This window comes from Balaenoptera borealis (assembly GCF_965194805.1).
Source record: "Balaenoptera borealis genome assembly, chromosome: 17".
In the NCBI taxonomy this organism is placed as follows: domain Eukaryota; kingdom Metazoa; phylum Chordata; class Mammalia; order Artiodactyla; family Balaenopteridae; genus Balaenoptera; species Balaenoptera borealis.
This window is the reverse complement of record NC_138876.1, coordinates 37,676,260-37,699,757: the sequence shown is the minus strand read 5'-3', so window position 1 is coordinate 37,699,757 and position 23,498 is coordinate 37,676,260. Positions and strand designations below refer to the sequence as shown.

At 38.7% G+C, this 23,498-nt stretch overlaps 1 protein-coding gene across 2 annotated transcripts in view; it reads right to left on the bottom strand.

Annotated features, from left to right (window-relative positions):
* Nucleotides 1–345: 345 nt before the first annotated feature.
* The window catches only part of STK3 (serine/threonine kinase 3), a 315,343-nt gene continuing 292,190 nt past the window's right edge, over nucleotides 346–23,498 (bottom strand). For both annotated transcript variants that reach the window (XM_082364364.1, XM_082364365.1), the window contains one exon: nucleotides 346–1,735. In XM_082364364.1, coding sequence (XP_082220490.1) covers nucleotides 1,577–1,735 — 159 coding nt within the window. In that variant the 3' untranslated portion in view covers nucleotides 346–1,576. The remainder of the gene's footprint in view (nucleotides 1,736–23,498) is intronic.

Sequence of the window (23,498 nt, the reverse complement as noted above, 5' to 3'; positions counted from 1 at the left end):
TTACCTGGGGCACAATGCCATTTTAAAAAGGAATAGAAGTTTCCAGAGATGACACACCTTCTGTCACTGCTGGCTGGAGCTAATGTGAGACTCATCAGGGCTCCTTCCCTTGCTGTGGTGACCACCAACGTTGCAGATGGTGGAGGCTCGGTCAGCGGGGTCCCTGGGTGTGAAGGACAGGAGGAGGGCACACGAGTGACAAATAACCTGGGTTATGTTAAGTCACTGAAGGTTTAGAGTTGTTATCACTGCATAATCTAGCCTGTCCTGACTAAGATACCTTCCTTGCCTGGAAAAGACAGAATCCAGGTCATCAGTTGTAAAAAAAGATAGAGATGAAATGTGTTGGGTGGCACAGTAACATTTATTTGTCTTTATGATTTAAACATAGTAATTAAACACACAAAAGAACAAATGCTGTCAAGATGGCCATATGTAGTTTAGGAAATGACTGGTCCCGGTTCAATCATGCAAATGATCATTCAGCTTAGAAATGAGTTTCTTTTTAATGGTTTTAATCTTTTTTTTTTTTTTTTTCAGTCCCCAAGGCTTGCACAGTTCAGTACAAATGTTTTTGCTATTTTGTTATGGTCAGGCACATGACGTTTACCAATTCCCAGGAAATAAGTGAAATCAACAAAAAAGTCTGTAACAGTTGAGCACATACTCACAGAAATAAATCTGATGAGCTTACTACAATTTGATACAGTTTAGCTATCAGACCTACACATGAAACATGAAACAATATTAACAATTACATTTGTCTTAAGGATTTATTTCTTTAAAAATATTTACCATACTTTTTTGTGCAAGGGTTCCACTGATTTCTTTGGTTTTAAACATTATAGCTCTGTATGACCTAAATATATATAGTCCTATTTGTACCAAACATCAAAAATTAAAAAATTAAAATTTCAGAAGGTAAAAATGGAATTATTGCTTCAGTATAAAAAATGCCTGGCCCATTTGTGTACTATTGCTATTATTGCTTTGCTTCTATTGGAAAACTATCCTGGAAATCAAGGAATGTAAGTAACCCCATAGCTCCCTGCTTACAGTATAATTTGGTTGTACATTATCATCTATTAATATGTCCCTACCTTCACAAAAGCTATCCTGATCTTGTCCTTAGAAAACAGAACAAAGTGAAATAGCATAAATAAATAAATTTACCTAAAGGGATACAATAAATAGGCTACTAAAAGAGAATAAAGAATATTGTAACATAAAGCCCTTCGGTGCTGTACAATTAAACAATAGCTTTGGATTTTCAAGGTTTCTAAACACAGCCTTCATTTTACAACACAGTTTTAGTGCCAGTATGCAGCTGACAGATGCAGAGAAGAATGCATTTCTGCTGTTTCCATCATTTAAGAATGAAAACACAGTGGAAACAGTATTAAGTTCTGTCTTTTGGGGATTTACCTGGGTTTGTACCATCATCAGTTTTTGACTGTTGCCTGGTCATAGAGCACAAATTTTAGAGATTAAAAAAAAAATCATAATATTCCTTCAATTCTTAGTGGTTTCTTGGTCTCCAGAATAGTCATAGAAACAAACAGAAAAGAAATTAGACTCAAAAGTTTTGCTGCCTTCTTTTCTTCGCATCCATTGCATCCAGAATGGGTTGTCTTTTCGCAGTGTATCTTTGACGAAGCTCTTCTATTTCTCGTTCCATCATGGGGTCCAGCGCTTTTAACCGCATCTGTAGTTCTTCTAAACTTAGATTTTTTAACTGGATATAGAAAAAAAAAAAGAAGATATTAAAATAGTAAAATTATCTACAATAGGTTAAAGTCTAATGAGTTTTAGCATGAATATTTCAACTCTTTACGTCATATTTGAAATATGGCTCAACAATTAAAACAGGAATTCCTCCCCTCAAGAACCAAGAAGCCACATCTTGCAAGAACCTCAAGTAATCTGCAACGAAACAATAAAAAACTCTGCTTTTAGGAAAAAACAAATGAGAAAAATAAGCTAATAAAATGTGTGTTTTAAAAAAGGCAGAAAGACAAATCCACCATCGTCAACAAGCAGACTTCCAGGATATGTTATGGATATATTCACTCTACTCTCTCACACCCTTGCCACCTTTGGAGAGCTACGATAATCATAAACACTTGCAGAGATCACCCAAGAATGTGACAAGATTGAATACAGGTTAAATTAACCGTTCTATTCTGCATTTTACCAAATGCTTAAATTTTAAGCACTTGGTTAACCAGAACATTAAATTATCTAGAATACTTTTACCCCAAGCATTTTGATAAGACAGGGTTTTAAATTTCTGATTCAAAATATCCCAAACCTGATACAAACAGTGCTGTGTAGGTTCTGACATGGGCTTGGCCAATTTGAAAATGAAATACCTGTCACGTGTTCACTGTATATGTTATAGTTTGACAGTAATGATATGATTTGACTAAATGATACAGTTTGACTATAATGATTTAGTTTGATTATGCTAGCTTCTGGGGGCACCACTGGCACATCCTTTACTGGTTTTCTGTGTAACAACAGAAGAGAGGCCTCATGTCCTGTGTGAATGGGGGAAAAGATCTGTTCTACATAACACGATCTGTGGCATCCGGAGCTTTACTGTATTTATTTACATGTCAAAACAGCAAGATATGGATTATCTCCAGAGAAACATTTTAGGGATATTGCCTCAGGGCCTATAGGATGCCCTGAAATATATAACCTAACACCTGGGCTTTTTATCTTATTAACATTAAAAAAAATCTAACACTCTGTCTCCTTCAGAAACTATTAAAGCAATGGTGGCAGACAGGTGATTTTTACAAAGTCTGTTAAAGCAAAATGATCTACTATTTGCTATTACATACTCAGCATCTTGGTAGGTGTGGTAAGGGAAGCACAGAAGTACTAAACTATTTCCTCGCCTGAGAAACTTACAAATTAGTTTGAAGGGTAAGATTAGCAACTATACATATTTAGGGACTTATGCCAGACCCTATACAATTAAGCCCTATTGTATGTGGTACAAGATTATAGTGACAGGTTCTTAACTCAAATCCGTGACTAAGCTTCTCATGTGAAAAATTCTGCATGTTCATGTGCACATTTTCCTGGGAAAAGCATCCATTGTTTTTTGTTTTTTTAAAAAACAGATTCCCAACAAAAAAGAGAGGAGCCTTGCTATAAATTTAATGGAGACATGATTCCCTTTAGGGAGCAGGGACTATGCTGGTCCTTGGAAACGGGGATACCTCAGGGCAGTGAGCGGGGCCCTGAGGGGAGGGCCTGCTGTGCTGAGGAGGAAGAACTAATAAGGACAGAAAACTAGACAGAAAACTAGGAGCTGGCGGGGTCCTGGAAGCCAGCCAAAGCCAGGTTTGGACTTCAGGGAGCCATGATCAACTTTGGAGCAGGAAATTACATGAGAGTAATCCAGACCCGGTTTTAATATGATAACACTTGCAGCTTGTATTTTGTTTTCAGAAGAGAACTGTCTTTGGTTACTTTATAAGCCAAGCCAGAAAACACTCTCATGACTTTACAGTCACATGGCAATCTTAACCAAAAGTAGCATTGTTCAGCTTGATCCTCCACCTCACTCATCATACCTGGCCCTAAGTGACCCTTGGTTCCCAAAATCAAATCCATTCTCAACTGAAAAAGGTTTGTCACCACTGAGGATACTGAAAAGAATGAGTCAGAGACTGAAGAAATGCAGAAGAGGAGTTCCAAGAATATAAGAATGACAGTGTTATGGGAGAGAAGGCATTGGCTCCCAGGATGATGACTCTGAAGGTGACTACCACTTGCTTTGGTGTATAAGAAGTTCTAGTATATATCTAAAATATGCCTGTTATTTTTTAGTCAAACATCATTTAAAAAAAAAACCCTAGCTTATTATATTATATACTATTATATACATGTATATAGAAAGCATAGTATTATATTATTACATACTTCATTAATTTTTTTAACATCTTTATTGGAGTATAATTGCTTTACAATGGTGTGTTAGTTTCTGCTGTAATTAATTGTTTTTTAAAATAAATTTATTTATTTATTTATTTTTGGGTGTTTTGGGTCTTTGTTGCTGCACGTGGGCTTTCTCTAGTTTGCGGCAAGCGGGGGCTACTCTTCGTTGTGGTGTGCGGGCTTCTCATTGCGATGGCTTCTCTTGTTGCAGAGCACGGGCTCTAGGCGTACAGGCTTAAGTAGTTGTGGCACTTGGGCTCAGCAGTTGTGGCTTGCCAGATCTAGAGCACAGACTCAGTAGTTGTGGCGCATGGGCTTAGTTGCTCCGCGGCATGTGGGATCTTCCCGGACCAGGGCTCGAACCCGTGTCCCCTGCATTGGCAGGCGGATTCTTAACCACTGAGCCACCAGGGAAGTCCTGTAATTAATTTTTAATGGAAGTATTAGTCTGTTATTTGATCACTATTGTTCAAATCACTGTGGGGATAAAGAATAAGCTAACAGGGAATCTTGAAGCTTTCTGTGATAGTGAGATGAAGGGCCAACAGAGACTACACACAGCCACATATCACTGAGAAAGACAAGGCTGAGTGCCGTCTACATAAGATCCAATTCCACTTTGTCTCTATTTTAGCCTATGTTATCTTTCTTATCTCTGAATTTCTATATAACATTCAAAATTTAAAGACCACCATTTAGTATTTGATTCTAGACTCATGGACTATTTTATAATTGATTTTTTATGCATGGGTTTCACGTCTACCCCCAGGTATTCCAAAAATATTTAAACTTTAGAGCTTGTATACATACCTAGAAACTATTAAACTATACTGCTAAATATGAAGACACAAAGGTGGGTAGATAAACAGGAATACAGAATAAATGACTCAAAGGAATGGGTTACACTATAATTAGGAGGCATAACATCATACAAAGCAAACAATTTTTGCACTAAATATCTTATAAATATCTTATACTATCTTACTGGGGCAAATTGCCAATAGTTTATAAATATTATACTAAAGGAATGGACTGAATTCAGAGAAAGAAGCTACTCAGAAGAAAAATTTTTCTTCTCTAATAGACTTTTATATTATCAATATGCAGAATTTGTGAAAAACAGGTCTGTGATACTAGAGAACCATCAGCTGGCATTGTTAGGGAATTAGGTGTTCCAATAAGTAAATTCATGAAGTATCTAAATCTTAGTTCTTTAAGTGATAAGACTGTTTCAACCATTTTTAACAGAAAATCTTTATAAAGTATTTTACAGATTATGCTGCCTTCTAAAGCAGGACCTAAAACAACCTTTCCTTATGATGAATCATCATTATTAATATCTATGACTAATCTATACCATGTATTAATTTCCTCTCTTCTTTTTGGCTTTTTATCTTCATTTGAGGGAAAGCTATGAGCTCCTTTCTTTGCCATCATTGAGTGGATATCCTTCTCTCTCTACTCCAAGTCTGTTCACTTATTGCAAACCAGAAAGGCAATTCAACAGTCCTATAAGGCATTAGACTAAATAAGAATAAACAGCTTCTGAGTGACAGCTCGAGGCTGCTTTAGGAAAGATAGAGCATGGCTTTAGTGCTGAAGCTTGTTATACCTGTTTTGCGTGTGTGTGTGTTGTGTGTGTGTGTTTAAAATTTAACTTCATATTTGTGGCTGTATAAGGTCGAGGTTACAGGAAATCTGACTTCGACTACATGAGATACATACATAGTTATGTTTTCTGGTGGGCCATCCGAGAACTTCAGAGGATTCATTTATTAAAACATTTATTGATATTTTCTACGGACCAAGCACTGAAGATGCAGAGATGAATAGAACACTACCCCACAAAGAGCTTGCAATCTAGCTGGCAAGACAGGTCCATGCACAGCTAACTCGCTAGTGGAGGAGAAAGCTGAGAAGTCGGGAAACAGGACAGGGGAGAAGGGTAACAGCGTGAGCAGAGACGTACAAGGCACACAAATGCCTGGCATCTTTCGAGATGTCAGCTGACTGCTGGGATGTAGGAAGGATCCATGGGGGAGGGGATTAGGAGAGGAAAGAGAGGAGAGGCCAGATGACTAAGGGCCTTAAGTGTGTTGCTACAAACTTTCTGTAGAAAAGAAAGAAATGCTTGATAATTTTGAGCATAATTGGTGCTCAAAACATGATCATATATGAATGAGCTTTAGAAAAATATCTCCAATAGCAGGTAGAGAAAATGGATTGCCATGGGGGAAAAATGGAGGCAGGAAGACCTGTTAGCGGGTTCAACAGTCTACTCAGAGGATGACTCTTGAACCAGGAAAATGGAAGTGGAGACTGAGAAGAAGAGAGGGATTGGAGAGTCTTGAAAATATCAATACAATTGATAGGCCTTTCTTTGTTCACTGACTGATTATGAAGGGCCAGAAAGAAGGAAGGGTTAAGGATGATTCTGGCTTCAAGCTGGGGTCATGGGGTAGAGACTGATACCATTAATAAGGTAGGGGAGTTAATGGCATCAAGGTAGAGATATCAGATATGGATTATAATTTGGGGTTTTGGAAATCAGGAGAAAGATTCAAGCTGAAGACACAGACTTAGGGAATCATCAGCATTTAGTTTATAACTGAAGCTCTTGATGAGGATAAGATTATCCAGGAAAAGAAGATTTTCTCCCTGATCTTACAATCTGCCTATGATATCCAACAGAAAATAACCCCCAAACCTTAACATTTGTGGTCAGAGGCTTTTCTTATTTTGTCAACAGAACAGAAATAGCCATATATTCCTAAATAACTCTAGATTATGGTGTCATCTAGACTAAAAAAAAGTGAGGATGGGGCTTCCCTGGTGGCGCAGTGGTTAAGAATCCGCCTGCCAATGCAGGGGACACGGGTTCGAGCCCTGGTCTGGGAAGATCCCACATGCCACAGAGCAGCTGGGCCCGTGCGCCACAACTGCTGAGCCTGTGCGTCTGGAGCCTGTGCTCCGCAACAAGAGAGGCTGCGATAGTGAGAGGCCCGCGCACCGCGATGAGGAGTGGCCCCCGCTCGCCGCATCTAGAGACAGCCCTCGCACAGAAACGAAGACCTAACACAGCCATAAATAAATAAATTAATTAATTAAAAAAAAAAAAAAGTGAGGTTAACTGGTAAAAATTTTCACTTCTTATAAAAATGGGTATGATTTATAGATATGAACTTCTGGTTGAGTTTTGACTTCCAGTTAAGCCCTAATAACATATTTAGCACTCTGTGTTTCTGTAGCTATCAAGGCTCCCACAGGCATAAAAATGGTTTGGGGTGCGAAACATGGCAGAAGCAGCTTTTTCAATCTCTTGGGAAACAGTACGCTCGATGCCTTGGTAGTAAAATGATGCGCAAACCAGATAACAATTTATACAGACTCATAATGATAAAAATGACCCTATAGTACCATACAATCCACTACCACCCTTTTAAAATACTAATCAAATTAAAACAATTCTGAGAGCTAATAAGGATAATATCAGAAGAAAAAGTTGAGCTTCCTGAACTAATGTCAATATTGCTGTGATGAAAATTTCCTTCACTAAAATCAAGTTTCTTGAAAATATTTATAAAGAGCAAGATGGAAATCCCTTCAGAATTACGTTTATGGATTAATAGAGCTTGTGGTAAATCAACTTGAATTTACATTTTTTTTTTTTTATATAGGAAAGAAATGTTACTTATGAACCCTCTTTCTACATGGAATACAAAGTAGCTGTATTATCATAACTATATGCCAGTTGACTAATTCCAAAATAAATGCAGAGTAAACTAGTGTCGTAGTATCAAGTCTTCTATATTTGTCAGAGTTTAGAATTTGGTTAAGTCAAATAAATAAAAGAATTTTAGAACATGCATACATTGTGGTTTTTACTGTATACGAAAAATGTACAAAAATGAATAACTCATCTGGAAATGACTTTTATATGTTATAGGCTAATTCTATTTAACAAAATTTAGTTTTGAACTTAATGACAAAATATAACTTGCACAACTAACAATGATTCTTAAATCTTCAGGCCTTAACACAGTTAAAGAATGTTGTAGTTTGACAACCTTTACAAACATTGAGGACACATGACTTGGCTAAGTGACCAAATAAGCTGCCATGCAGTAAGAGGAAAAACTCGAATGCAAAGACAGAGCCCACAGCTGCTTCAAAAACAGAGTCACAGAAAAAGCGATGAGTTTTAGAACAATATTGTTTCATTACTTGAGAAACTTTTTTTTCTATTCATAAGAATGTTTGCTCTTCTTGGCCATTTGAAATGACAGATATCAGGGGGCAAGACATATTAATAAAAGCAGAGAATAAAATCAATTTCCATAAAAGGGTTTAAACGGAGATTGGGTATATTGAATCACAGGGGCCTGAGAGAAACACATTTTGAGATCTGGGATTATTAAAAGTCATTGCACATGACTAAGTCATTTGTTTAGCAGAAACATGAACTATAAAGTTGGGTTGAGTTAAGCCTCACAGAATCTCACTGCAAAAGAGAACCTCAGAGATGATCTACTCTAACTTCCTTAGTTTAGGTGAGGAAATGAGAGCTAGCTTGCTCAAAGTTACCCTCCTGGTTAATGGCAGAGACATGACCCGACCCTTAGGTCAATGCTGTTTTTTATTATACCAAGTCTGATATTCTTAATCTAGCACGGCCAGAGAGTTCAACAAGTTCAGTCACCACAGATTTGGAGGTGTGCTGCTAATAATAATTAGCAGCTTTTCAATACTTCTCATAGAGTTCAGAAATAATTCTAATTATTAAAAGTTTGAACTGTCAGAATTATCTATGGGTTGATTTAATCTTGTTTTCTATCTTAACTTCTCACATTACAGAGTTACTTATGCTACTGTTTTATGTAAGAGCTAGTAAGTGAGTTTTCAATCTGAATACCTATCTTGGGTTTTCTTTTTTTAAGGGATACTGAAAAATATAATATTTTTGGATCTTGATCTGTAATCTTTTTACCTCCTGGATTAAAATGTGATAATCTAGGACTGTTATTAACAAAATGAGCTGCTTATTCAAGCTGTCACTCATACACCAAACTGTACTAATTTTCAAACAAAATGTTGACTCCCATTAAAAAGTAGTTTTGACTTTTTCATTTAACTTATAAACAAGTATCCATCCACTCATCTATCTAATTATTATTCTTTAAAAATTTGGGGTTTTTCTTAGATTCTTTAACTTATTTTAAACTTTTTATAAGAGCTGGGAGATCCTAGTTTACTGGCCTGAAGCTTAAAGAAGATAGCCATTCTATCTTTTGCTGAACTTCTGCAGTTTATTTCATTTTAAAAGACTGCTGTATAGAAATGCCAAGTGCGGTATTTTCTATTCACTGTGGCCTTCATAGCTGAATACTTAAAAAACCATTTTCCCTTTCAGTTCAGGTTGAAGACCGAAGAAGTTTCTCAGCAGCACACCCCCAAATCTGTGGTGACTGAACTTGTTGAACTCTCTGGCCGTGCTAGATTAAGAATATCAGACTTGGTATAATAAAAAACAGCGTTGACCTAAGGGTCGGGTCATGTCTCTGCCATTAACCAGGAGGGTAACTTTGAGCAAGCTAGCTCTCATTTCCTCACCTAAACTAAGGAAGTTAGAGTAGATCATCTCTAAGGTTCTCTTTTGCAGTGAGATTCTGTGAGGCTTAACTCAACCCAACTTTATAGTTCATGTTTCTGCTAAACAAATGACTTAGTCATGTGCAATGACTTTTAATAATCCCAGATCTCAAAATGTGTTTCTCTCAGGCCCCTGTGATTCAATATACCCAATCTCCGTTTAAACCCTTTTATGGAAATTGATTTTATTCTCTGCTTTTATTAATATGTCTTGCCCCCTGATATCTGTCATTTCAAATGGCCAAGAAGAGCAAACATCCTTATGACTAGAGCAGGAAGAGCTGTCAGTAAAATTAAGTAAGAAGGAATTATTTTCCAAAACAATTTCATCTTAAAAGCTGTAAGGGGGGAACACTCAGATTTCTACATTATTTTGTTTTGTCAAAAATAGTCCTAATTACATGAGGGCTTTTTAAAAAGTCTTAATTTCAAAAAATAGCAGAAACAGGATCATGAAGTTTCAAAATGCTTAAATATGATAACATTTCAAGACTTAATGGGTCTACGAGTTGCTGGTATAATCAGTCTGTCAAATGAGATAACCATCACAATGAAACAAATGGTCTTACATGTTAACGTTAACACATTTAGTCAAAGAGTCAATCAAAAAACCCTGGTATAAGGTTTGCTGTGTTTACTGGGAAAACAAACTCTTCCTAGCAACTGTTTAAATAAATCTCACAGATGCTACAGACCTTATTAGTGGCCTGTGATTAAAAAAATATGGACTGCTAATACTGTATCCTGACTCATCCATTTCCCCATCTGCTAGCAATTCTAACAATACGAACTAGCAACAGAATGGCTAACAACAATAATTTTCTATGGCAATTTTGATGCTGAATTGCCTACAGCATTTTGTAAGATTTACCAGTGCATGCCTCAAACTGTTTTGAGTTGTTTGTGGCCTCGAGCGATATACTCCTTTTCCCCCTAATACTCCACTTTAGCTCAAATTTTTACTGTGTTGAACAGAATCTGGTTTGGTTTTACAGAACACTATTCATGGAGGCTGCCACAGTCATTTTACTAACAATGAGACGGGAGACACACCAAAGTACTAGCAAAAGTCCAGTCAAGTCCACTGGTTAGTTTAGATATCTATGAACAGGTAAGGGGCCTTCTGCTAAGCAACAGGGATAATAGGTAGCACTTAAAAGTTAAAAAAAAAAAAAATTAAAACATCAATACATTATGGAATTTCCTGATTTAATTTCTGGCACTGAGAAGAATACAATAAAAGTTCTCAAGTCAATGAACTTTGAAGCTTTCTTAAAGAAACCCTACATATACATTTAAAACTAATGAAGAGAGTGATAATTTCAGACTCTTGACACATTATAGAAGGAAGGCTGAATTCCTCACCGTACACGTTCTTAAAATCTACATTAACATTAAATCTACTGGCAGAGCCTTCTTCCTCAAATAGACACTATTTACCTATCTGGATGGAAGATTGTACATGTAGCCCTGTTCTGAGCTGAGTGGCCCCTGTCTATGGCTGAATGACTGAACGACTACAAAATATTCTGGGATTGTAACTGGAAACTGCATTAAGCGTCTGTTTAACCTCAGAGCATCTATGGTAAATTTAAGACATTTAGATTTTTTCATTCCCAAGAAAAAGGGAGAAATCGTTTCTTGTGGCTATCAATGGAGGAGAAGGGGAAAGTGCCGATTTTTGATCATTTACAAGGGGCCAGACACTATCCTAGGTCCTGTGCATTAAGTCATTTAATCCTAACAATCACTTTATGGGGTAGATATTACCAACTCCCTTTTATAGGTGAGGACACTCAGAGACCAAGTGACCCACCCTAGGTCCGATAGCTGGCGGTGCCTACACAGGCACTCAAAGACAACATCGAATCCACCCACGTAAGTTTGGATTAAAGCCTAGTGAGAACAATTTCTTAGGTCTCCCAAGAACTACAAAAGCACTTCAAAGGCCAATTATCAAATAAAACAGTTTTTTTATTAACAGATTGTTTATAGATTAAAAATAGGGAAACATTTAAAAAATCCCACCTTTCCTCCCAGATTGTACCTCGTGGAGTATTTTACTTAAAAGATATTAATGTATTTTAGCTATAATTGGCCTTATGAAATAAGGATATATATGTTTATTAAGCATTTTTCTATTTAATCAGCTCTCTAGAAATATAAACACATTTCTGCATAGCCCTTTGGGATAGATGCCATAATTTTATCAATAAAAAGAGATATGCCGTGACAAAACTAACATGACGTCCACTTGACAAAGAAGCAAGACTGCCTGTGTCCATTCAGACTGTCCCATAGTTGGTTTGATGTGTTACTTTGCTTGGATCCAGCACTGAGCTACAAGCTGATGGGCGTTACTATAGTTATCTTGTCCTACAGAAATCTGAGCCACCCGTATAAAAAAAAAGAACGATGAAATTTCAGTTGCATTCCTCAGTGGCAATTGAATACCCATTCCTTTTATGTTTTTCAGTTTCTAGTAAGTAGTTTTGCCTGCTAAAAATATCAGGAAAAACTTAATTCATGCATAACTCTGCTATACTGTAAGCAGCTAAAAAGTTCTAGGCCCAGAGCAACAAAATCTGAGTAACGCGAAACCAACTACTAATTAAATCTTTCCAGATCAATTAAGGGGCAGATGGAAAAGCTCTATTAGTTTTGATTCCTTATTTCGGTGATTCTGATTAACACTTTGAATAACTGTTTTTTTTTACTGAATTGTTCTTAGTTTATTTATTTATTTAAAAATTTATTTTATTTTTTTATTTTTGGCTGTGTTGGGTCTTCGTTGCTGCGCGCGGGCTTTCTCCAGTTGCGGCGAGCGGGGGCTACTCTTCGCTGTGGTTCGCAGGCTGCTCATTGGGGTGGCTTCTCTTGTTGCGGAGCAGGGGCTCTAGGCGCATGGGCTCAGTAGCTGTGGCTTTGCAGGCTCAGTAGTTGTGGCACAAGGGCTCAGTAGTTGTGGCTTGAAGGCTCTAGAGTGCAAGCTCTGTAGTTGTGACACATGGGCTTAGCTGCTCCGCGGCATGTGGGATCTTCCCGGACCAGGGCTCGAACCCGTGTCCCCTGCACTGGCAGGGGGATTCTTAACCACTGCGCCACCAGGGAAGTCCCAGGTCACTTTTCATTATTGAAAGTCCAGACCAATTACAAACTTCAATCTCATATTAAATATAAATCTCATCCCTCCCCTCAGTACGGGCTTGCACAGAAAGACCAAGAGACTGGCGGGAAGGGATGTTATCTGCACCCAGAACCTTCTCCCCCACCTCTTTTCAATCTCAAGGTCTACTTCTTCTCTGGTGTTAGGAGCTGGGAAAGAGGGAAGGATCTTTTGACATAAATGGTTGCTTGTCAGCTGGGGAGACGTTTCCCTGGTCCTGCTCTGGCTTGATTCCTGGTGCTGGAGGGCAGAAGGGGTGTGTATGGATTTCTGATGTGGTGGTCGGTATTACCCTGGTGCTCACCCCTCTTGAGGAGGGGCAGCTCCCTGGGTGGGGTATTGTCTCCTCTGGCCTGGAAACCCCCTCAGTAGCATTCTGACTTCTGATCACCTTTTTTAGAGCCACAGAGATTGCAGAGGTTCTTTTCTACACTCTCCAGGGGCCACCAGGACCTAAGGAAGGGGAGAGGTCCCCTAGTCTCTTCGTTCCTAGAACACTACACCGTGGTCCTTAGTAATTCTGCAGGCCTTGGCTCTGCCAACAGAAGTCTTCGGGAAAGAAGCAGACATCCATGTTAATAGACCCTCCAGACTCCCAGGAACTTGCTCACTGAACTCTGCTCTAGTGGCAGGCACATCAGTGGGTCTGCAAGTTCAACCAGCTTAGCAAGCAACTGGCTGGGACACCAGAGGCCAGTCTGCCTTTTCTGTAGGCACGCCGATCACTATGAATGGCTCTCTGGAAGTGCCCCCACCTCCACCTTTAATCTAAGCAAGAAGAGAGCTACCTTCTTCCCCTTCCACTAGACCGCCAGATTGTGAATTACATTAGGATAGGAACTTCTGCAAACAGCTGCATCCCCAGTGCCTAGAACACTGCCTGGAACATAGCAGGTACCTAATAAATATATACTGAATGAATGAAAAATGGTGGGGCTCTTAGCAAACCCTGCAGGGAGGTGTCTGGTCTCAATCGTTGGTGGCCCTCTTTAGAATACGGGATACGTAGCGCCTGCTGTTTTCGGTTGTGGACAACAGAGCTCGTGTGTGGCAATAGGAAAAGTCCCTTTCAACGTTGTGGTACATACCTGTTAACTCTAAAAAAAGAAAAAAGTATGTGTGGGATCAAGCAGGCACACTTGCAACTGAAGAAAAGCAAAAAGAGTATCTGGGAAAACCAGAGATATTACCCAGCATATTTCATTTATTTCACTATAGGATAGGCCCATGCTCCATTACATGTTTATTCTGCGTGTCTGGTAATATATTTAATTTTGATTTCAACTCATTCTTCTCTTAGAAAATGGCTTCTGTCAAAAAATTCTTCAAAATGATAATAAATACCATAGTTTACTCCTTTGGCAAACATGCGTGGAATGAAGTGCTCTGGGAGGACATAATTCTTACTAATATCCCTGAGTGCATACAACCGTTTATACAATTTTCTGCTGCAGTGATACCACAATACTTATCCTGACAATTTAAATTATGTCTATCTTCATACCATAAAGATGCAAAATTTACTTTGCCCACCTACAGAAAGGGTTTTAAAATAAAATAGAGGTCAGCTGAAAACCACAAACCATGAAACTCAGACTGTATTACATGATTTTTTAAAACAGTGAAGCAACACCTACAAATGAACAGGATTCCTAATACTTTAGTTTTGAGGCATCTAAATCCGTAGTTCTTTTAAGACACCATAGAATAAGAATCATGGTCTGATAGCTACTTATGAAAACATGAACTCAAAATATGGTAAAAAGTTTTTTAAAAACTTAAAGAGTAACAATAAATTTTGATCACAGTGCCTCATCCTTAGTTGCCACATGTGCTTTAGAAAATAAAATTTACCAAAAAAGAAACATTTTAACATAATCATCACTTTTAGAATGGCATGATTTGTGACTGAAACAGTATTTTTAATTTCCCAAACAAAGGTACAGATTCAATTAAAAACCCACAAAGAAATTCAGGAATTTAAAAGGATAGGGGGAAGAAAAAAGGATAGGAAGGCTTCTATGAAAATGTTAAAAAATAAAACCGCTGCCTACTTTAATAACAATCAGTCTCGCGCAAACTTAAAAGCAAAACCACCAAGTGAATAAAACAGAAGCTGATAGCTTCTGCCCTTATCCTTTCATTAATAGTCGTTTTCATACATGTTCATAAGTGCTACTAACTTAAAGTAAAAGAAAATATAAAATGAGACTAAGTGAAAATAAAATTGGCTAATCATTATTATCTTTTAAATGTTTATTTACTTATTTATGGCTGCGTTGGGTCTTCCCTGCTGCACGTGGGCTTTCTCTAGCTGCAGTGAGCGGGGGCTACTCTTTGTTGCGGTGTGCGGGCTTCTCATTGCAGTGGCTTCTCTTGCTGCAGAGCATGGGATCTAGGCAAGCCGGCTTCAGTAGCTGCGGCACGTGGGCTCGGTAGTTGTGGCTCCTGGGCTCTACAGCGCAGGCTCAGTAGTTGTGGCACACAGGCTTAGCTGCTCCGTGGCATGTGGAATCTTCCCGGACCAGGGCTCAAACCCAGGTCCCCTGCCTGGGCAGGCAGCTTCTTAACCACTGCGCCACCAGGGAAGTCCCAAAATTGGCTAATTATTAGCTTAAATTTATCTTATGAAGGAGGCATCAACTTTCAAATGTAAATATAAATGTTTCAAACTTTCAACTTTCTGGTGTGGGGAGAGGACAGTAGCGTTTGTGAGTTACGTCATCATCTTAGACTGGACAACTAATATGTATAAATCACCGAAAATAAAGATGAGAAAGTAATATGCCAGTGTCATTTACAAACAAAATAGCTTAGAGTAAAAGTTTACTGCAAACTAAAAATTTCACACTTAGATGCCTATAGTAAATGAATTTTCCACAGTCTTTTTTAAAAAAATGAGAATGGCACCAAGTCAAATTTTTAAAAATTGTTTTTGTTATCAACTAATTTAACAGAGAACATGGCATCAAAATTAAATCTGTAATACCACCTTGTAAAATGAGCGTGCTCCCAAATGTTCCCAGAACTTTTCAGCGCTGAGCTGAACCAAGCTGCCACCTGTCTCAGATGCAACAAGACTTCTGGCTTGATCTTCCCTTGAGCCAAACACCTCTTTCTGAGTGGACTCACTACCAGGGTAGACACGGAAGCAGAGGCAGAGAACTGTGACTGAGGGGACTTCATGACGAATGGATAGTCTCACTTTGCATCTACTGGGAAGCCAGGAGACTGTGGTCACTAGTGGAAACTTGGGGATCAGAATTTGAGCTTTGGTTCGAATAATATACATTAATATAATGTAGTTATGCTAGTAAATCTTTACATTTTATTTTTCAGTATGAAATTTCAGCTCAGTCTTAAAAACTCCAATTTTAATAAGGATAAAAGGAAAAATGCACCTTTAATTACTGACCAAATAAAAGACACACTGTTGGTTTACCTCCTGTGGAAAAGTAACAAAAAAAGCTATGTGGCTGTTAAATTCAATGTGCTCATGAGGAACTTTCTACAAGATGTTGTTAGCGAGTGACTGACATATGCTGTTATTCAGAGTAGCTAATCCACTTGGATCATTATTCTGAAATTATCTGGTATTAACATACAGTATCATGTAGCTCCCAATCCTGAATAAATGACCTAACAGACTGAGTGACTAGTGCCTGGTACCAACAGATGCCAGAAACCTCCATGGCGTTCTTATACAAGAATATCATGAGCGAAATTTCCTTCGCCTTATTAGATTCAGAGTGGACGTGCAATACCAGAAAGCATGAAGCAGTTTTGAAAAATACTGCGCACAAAGGAATTACTTTCAAATGAACTCAAAAACTGCAGTCTATTCCACACTACACTGCCCATTTCCGGATTCCCACAACATCCAGCCTGTTTTCAGTTACGAACATCCGCTTGAACAAACTTCTTCGTGCCACAGTTCTTTCAACTAAAGAGCACGGTCCTGTCACTGTTAGGCCCATCCCCAGGCCTGCTGCCAGCAGCCCCCGCATTTCTTCTACTCACTGGCAGCTGTGAGAAACGGGCATGGGCCCGAGCCTGGCTATCCCCTCACAGGTGTGTCCACTGCCTCATCTCACCCGGACTCGCTGCCAGCCTTTTAAGCAGACCACTCTCACTCTCAGCCCGCCTGATAGTCAGGACAGACAGCTGTGCTGAACCATGGTGGCCACGGAGAGAGGACTCATATTGAGGCAGCTGCAGATTTTGCTAGCTATCTCCTCATTTTTCAATCACCAGAAATTTTGTCTTTCATTAGCCTTTAATGAGTATCATCCTGAATGATGCCACCTAGTAATAGAGAGGGCAGATTTCCCACTAGTCTGTTTTGCTAGACTGACAGCAGAAGTTTCCCCATCCCCTGCCAAATCTCTGCTCTCACTTAAAAAAAAAAAAAAAAAAAAAAGGAAGATGCTGTTTATTGATTCTCAAGCAGTAGTGGGGTTTTAACCTCGCAGAGTGACCACATATTGAATAATTGGTAACTATTTTGTAAAACATCTTAAATCCCATTAAGAAATTAACATATAGAATATCTGAGGCAAAGTAGCAAAAGCAGAAGCAGTAGGATGGAATAAAATTAAATCCTCCTAAATCAACTGAATTGTAACCAAAGTGACTTCTGAATGGGCGGGCCTCTTCTGGAAAGGGCAGGGGGTTAAGTGAAAAGCTTGACTGACTTCAAGAGTATAAAAGTTTATGGAAGATGGGAACAGGCTTTCAGCTCGATCCCTGGTCCATGAGAAGTAAGGAAGATGAACCACTATCAGATTAATGGTATTTGGAACTGAGAAAACATGATGCCACTGAGCTCCACATAGATGATTAGTGGTAGGTCCTGAACTCTCACAAGGGCAAGATAGATCTCAGGCTCTAAGAAAGGGCTAGGTCACTGGCTATCCAGCACCCTCTAGTGGCCAGATTTGGCACCACAGATTTCTGCCGTTTAAGAGCAGAAACCTGCTTTCCCTCCCTTCCTTCCCTTCCTCCCTCCTTTCCTCTTTCCTTCCTTCCTTCCTTCCTCTCTCTCTCTTTCTTTCTCTCCCTCTCTCCCCCCCTTCCTTTCCTTTTCCTTTTCCTTTCCTTTCCTTCCTTCTTTCGAAGCACAGTATATTTCAAAACCTTTTTTAGTTATGGAAGGAATCACCAGTACCACTGCTGGTCTACAGGTAGGTGGAAAACTACTTATTAGGTATAAATTTGACATCCAAAAAAGTAAGCTATTATAATGATTCAAAGAGAAAGTGTTCCTTTGAATGTATTTAAAATCCCATGGGTGAAGCTACTTAAATGGAAAGATGCGGTCAGTACTTAGCTATGTAAAATTTAATTCTTTACAGGTACTTACTTTACTAGAAATATTCTCTTATATATGGATTCATATTGCTGTAAATTTCATGTACATAATAGCTAACAAGGTTTTTGAGCACGTAGCACTGGCAGACACTAAGTGTTATCTCATTTAATAGATAATAACCCTGTGACAAAGTGCTATTAATACCACCATTTTTCAGAGTAAATTTTCAGAGGCACCAAGAGTTTAAACTTATGCAAGACATTTAGCCACTAAAAGGTGTGACCAGGGTTTGAATCCAAGGCAACCTAATTTTGGAGCTGGCACTTTTAAACATTACACTACACAGAGATACATAGTTTATCAGCCATAATAAAAACTTCCCTCCTTCCTTAAGAAAGGAAGAGTTTCTTAAAGATTTTAAATTAGACTTAGATTAGCATAGCGACTTGAAGGTCAATGATGCTTATGCATCATTATGCCAGCCAAGAGTTCATTTCCTACAATGTTTATTCGTGTACACTTTACAGTTGAAGGGGAGTTTATAATTGGCCATGAGAGCCTGAGATCTAATATTTTTCAAATCATAATATATTTAAAAATACTTTATAAATTACAATGCATGTTTACATATATTATTATCAGATGAACCTCACAGTAACTATGAAATGGGACAGATAATTCTGTATATAGGCATTGTTCTTACTTTACAGATACGATTAATAAGGTTTAGAATGATTAGGTAACTTCCTTAAGTAATACAATTTCCTCAAAATCTAAGATATCCCAAATGATTGAATGTACAATGAATTAGCCTAACTCTATAATCTTTATCCTCTGTTACACAGAAAATAAAAATGACAATTTTCATGGTAAACCAAAAGAAAATTTTACTTACGCTAGACAATTTGGTTTCACTTTATTTCTGCTTTATCTACAATAAATAATTCAACAGTAATTACTATTGCTGAACTGGTAAAAATCCACGGAAGGAGGAAATAAAAATCAGAAAGTAAAAAACCATAGGAAAAAAAAAAAACAGATATGAGTCATAAAATCCCCACTGAGTTGGGAGCAAAATGGTCCCAAAATTATGAGGTTAAGGTGAATGATTACATAAAGTACTTAGCACTTTAAAATTCTTTAATTTTGTAAAGTGCCTTCAAAAATTTGATACTTTTTTTCATAAGCCCTAAGAGATCACTGGGAAGCAAAATAGTCTCTACATGGCAGATCAAGAACATTTCACAGTACAAAAGTACTATGAAAGTAAGCTATTACTTTTGCTTAAAAGAAAATAGCTTGTGATTCTAATTATAATACAAAGCCCCAAATTCTTTTTTTGACTATAAAGCAATGCAGTTTAGAAACATTCCTGCTCACCCATCTTGCACAGCCCCTGTCCTAATGGAAGACACATGCCTCCCTCAGATCTAAGGTCAGATAGCCCTGGAGTGGTCTCAGAAACCTAACTACACGGTTAGCTTCCTTCTCTTCTGCTCCTTCAAACTCTCTTAGTCTTTAGCATCAAAACTGAATACTTTATAAATATATCCTATTTTAAACAAACCCAGAAAAACAGACCTGCCTTCAATTCCACCCACCCCTCCCGCTGTCACAATTTCATCCCTCTTCTCTGAAAAGTCAAACTTCTCAGAAGTGTGGAGAAAGTCTCTACTTTCTAAACTGGTAATCACACTTCAACTCACTCCATACTGCTCCCACCCCCATCACATTCTCCAAACTGCTCTTGTTAGGTCACCAAAGTCAAATGAATTCTTTTCATTTCTATCTTATTTGACCCCTCAAGCTGCACTTGACACTTTGTTCACTCCTTCCTTCTTATTCTTCGGATCCTAGCATTTAGCAGGTGCTTAACAAACGCTTGTTAAATAAACTAAGAGCCAGAAGTAAAGCACAGGCATATTCCCATAGTCAAAAAGCTATAAAGTCTCATAAATCTCTAAAAATGCTTTTTTGGGGACCACAGTTCATTTTGATTCTGCTTAATTTTGAGGTGGAACTTTGTCTTGGTTAGGCACTGAAAAGCTTGAATTCTTAAGAATCAGTGTGTAATTTTTTAAAAGAGCTGACTACCAAGGACAAAATAATATAATTATTTTAGTAATATCTGCTAATAGTAGATATTAACAAGGGATGACTCATCATCATCCAGTCTGTAAATCATCAATAATACATTACTAATAAGAGCCATCTTACATTTCAAAAACCACCGTGGAAAATTCTATTTATCAATTTATCAGTGTTTATCATCACTATGACATATTTAAAGATAAATATGAAAACAATTCAATATTAATCATTAAAGATGTTACTGTGATAAAATTTCCTGAAATCAGAGTTCATCTGTTTATCCACGTTCAACAAGCTAATAAAATGTCTTAATCAATGTAATAGCACAATTCTCAAGTCTTATTAGGAACCTCAATTCAAATGGTTAACATCTTAATGCTGGGTAGAGGCCAGAAGGTTGGTGGAGTCTCAGAGTCACATACCTGAAAGGCCTGTGCTCAGGTTTGAGTATAACCTTGATCAAAAGCACCAAGAACAAGAGCCAGATGAAGAGGCAGAATGTAGAACACCCATTTGTATAGAAAAATAATGGGGGAAGAAGACTGTGACAGCAGAGATGGCCCCTCTTAGCTTCCCTCAAAGGCCTGATGTAGCACGATGTTCTATTCAGTGTAAAGTGAACTATCTAGGACTACAGGGGCTGTCTACATCTTAGATATATTTCAAGGCAAAAGTAGATATCCTGGGCAGAGAAAACATCAAGGTTTAACATTTAATTCAACATGTACTTAATGTAAGTTAAAAGTTTTTATTCAAAACAGTGGGAAAGAAAAGTTTCATGTTCCATATGTATTCAACATAATAGTGCCTTCTGTTTTTTCCAGATAATTTGTTAAAAGCAGAAGTATGGGGGTAAGGTGAAAATCATGCAGTGATTTTCTTACAGACATGAAGAATTGGGAACACCTTAGTCCAATGCAGAGAACTTCAATGCCCCACAATCTCTAATACTGGGCAAATTTGGGATTATACTGGTTAGGTGATGAAAGGTCCAAGGTAATTATCGGGACTAATCAGAATTACAAAGGACACTGACATGAGGTCATTGTAATCAAGTTATACTATATTTATCAGCAGTCTTAAATGGCTATGGGTAAATGTTCTGGTTGTGTGGCCCCCTTGTAACTAGGATTTTCATTTCAACTGAAAAGGGGAGAAAAAAAATCGATTCCAGGTAGGAACAATATTGCCTCTATCTCTCTTTAATTTGAGAACTGACAACCATGTCACCGGCAAATGAACAAGGCAAATATAAATGCAGGAACAGATTTTAGTGTTGCAATAAAACAAAGCTTCCCAAAAAATATCAACGTGGCATTCTTAACGACATGATACTGCGCAAGTGATAATTATTCATAATTGATTTCATTTCAAAAATAACCACAGCCAAAATTACTTTTATAGTCTCCCTCTGAATTTTCCAAGTTCCCTAACATCTATAAATCACTACATATTGCTACCACCCTGTATCCTTTAACTGCAGCTCCCAAGGTGCACCTCGATGCCCATGACTGAGAAGTGAGGGCTCGCATACTCCTCCTCTCCACAAATCCCACTCATGGGTTCCTCCCCAAGAGTCCACTGGCAGTTCATTCAGTACTTCCCGCCCCTGCTCTTCACCAGGAGGGACCACCCCGGCAGCTCTGGCTGCGGGACAGGCTTGGAAAAGGCTGGCCTGGCACAATCATTACACCAGTGGGAGTGGCCCTCATGAAGGAAAGGAAGGGATAGGGAAGAGAAAGGACACAGGAAGAAGGCTCTAGGAGTCAGCCCCGGGGTTTCTCGGCCTCGGCAATACTGATACTTTGGGCTGCGCAGCTCTTTGCTATGGAGGCTGTCCTGTGCGTTGCAGGGGGTTTAGCAGCGTCCCTGGCTTCTACTCACGAGATGCCAGCAGCAGTTCCCCAGCTGCCAGGATCAAAAATGCCCAGACATTAACGAGTGGTCCCTGGAGGCAAATATCATCCCCGGTTGAGAATTAATGATCTACTCTGAGGGTATTGGACATAAAAAGGTGTAGGAAGAAAATCAGAAGGACCTGAAGGACTCCTGGGCTATGTGTGGAAGAAGCTAGTGCCTCTTAGTAACATGCTTCTCTCTCTTTGCATGTTATTCAATGGGATGGAAATTTTAGAATGGGCACAAGGATAAGGACACTGGAGGTCAGAGAAGTGAGAGCAATCTGTAGGGGAGGATCCCAACCTCAAATAATCTGCCCCTCACTGACAAGTTGATCACCATGCTGTCTTCTGAAGAGTACTCAAAGTCTTTTTCTTAGGCCTCTAGCTTATAAAGCCCATCAGGAAGCAGAATAAGATTGAGATCTGGGGGTGAGGTAGGGGAAGGGATGGGGAGTTAAGAGGTGGAGAAGGGCTTACCATAGCTAACCTAAGCTTAAGGCAGGTCAAGTTTGCATTCTGAGCAGAGAGTAAAGAACTGACACACTTAAGAGCGTTGCAGTGCAGCTTCTTAGCCAACTTGTTGTTCTGTTGTTCTGTTCAGGTTGTTCTGAAGATTATATGAGACCACAGACACAAAGGTGGGCACAGCTGGCCCCCTGCCCTCTGCCTCCCCGCCCTCTTGTCTCCCCCTCTTTTTAAGCTCTCTTTCCCTTTCAGTTCATGTTCATATGCCCACATCTGTGCCCAACTCCATCAACAGAGCTTTCCTCCATCTGCTCTTATACACTTTATTTCCTAGCTTCTGTCATCATCTTGTTCTGAGATTTTCCTCTCTCCCTGTGTTCCTGATGAGGTGGCAGTGGTACTTGTGGCTAAGTCCATCTAAATTCATTCCATTCATCTCTGGTGACAAAAGAGTACATGGGTGGCAATGGGCAGGATGCAGAAAAAAGGATGCCAGTTGTGAGGATGACAAACTTCATCTTTATCACTGTTTCACCCTTGGCAGCTCTGATTGACTTCATCTGGGTGAAGACATGAAGGACTTTCTTTCTGTGTGACAGTGTAGGCATGTAGTTTAACAGGAAACTTGAAAGGCAGTTAAAGGATTAAAAAGCATATCAGGAGTTCAGCTTTGGCATGTCAGAGTAAGCCCCTAACAGACCAACTCTTTCACAAAGAACAACCTTAAACTGGGGGGAGAATAAAACCTCAAAACAACAACAACGGCAACAATAAAATGAACTGCTGAAGGCTACGGAGAGTAAACAAAACACATTTTTCCCCTCGACAGTAAAACATTACAATGTCTGGGATACGATCTAAAATTACTTGACATATCAAGAATCAGGAAAATGTGATCCACTCTCAAAGGAAAAGAAAATCAACAGAGACCAGCCTTTATTAGACCCAGATATAGAAACTG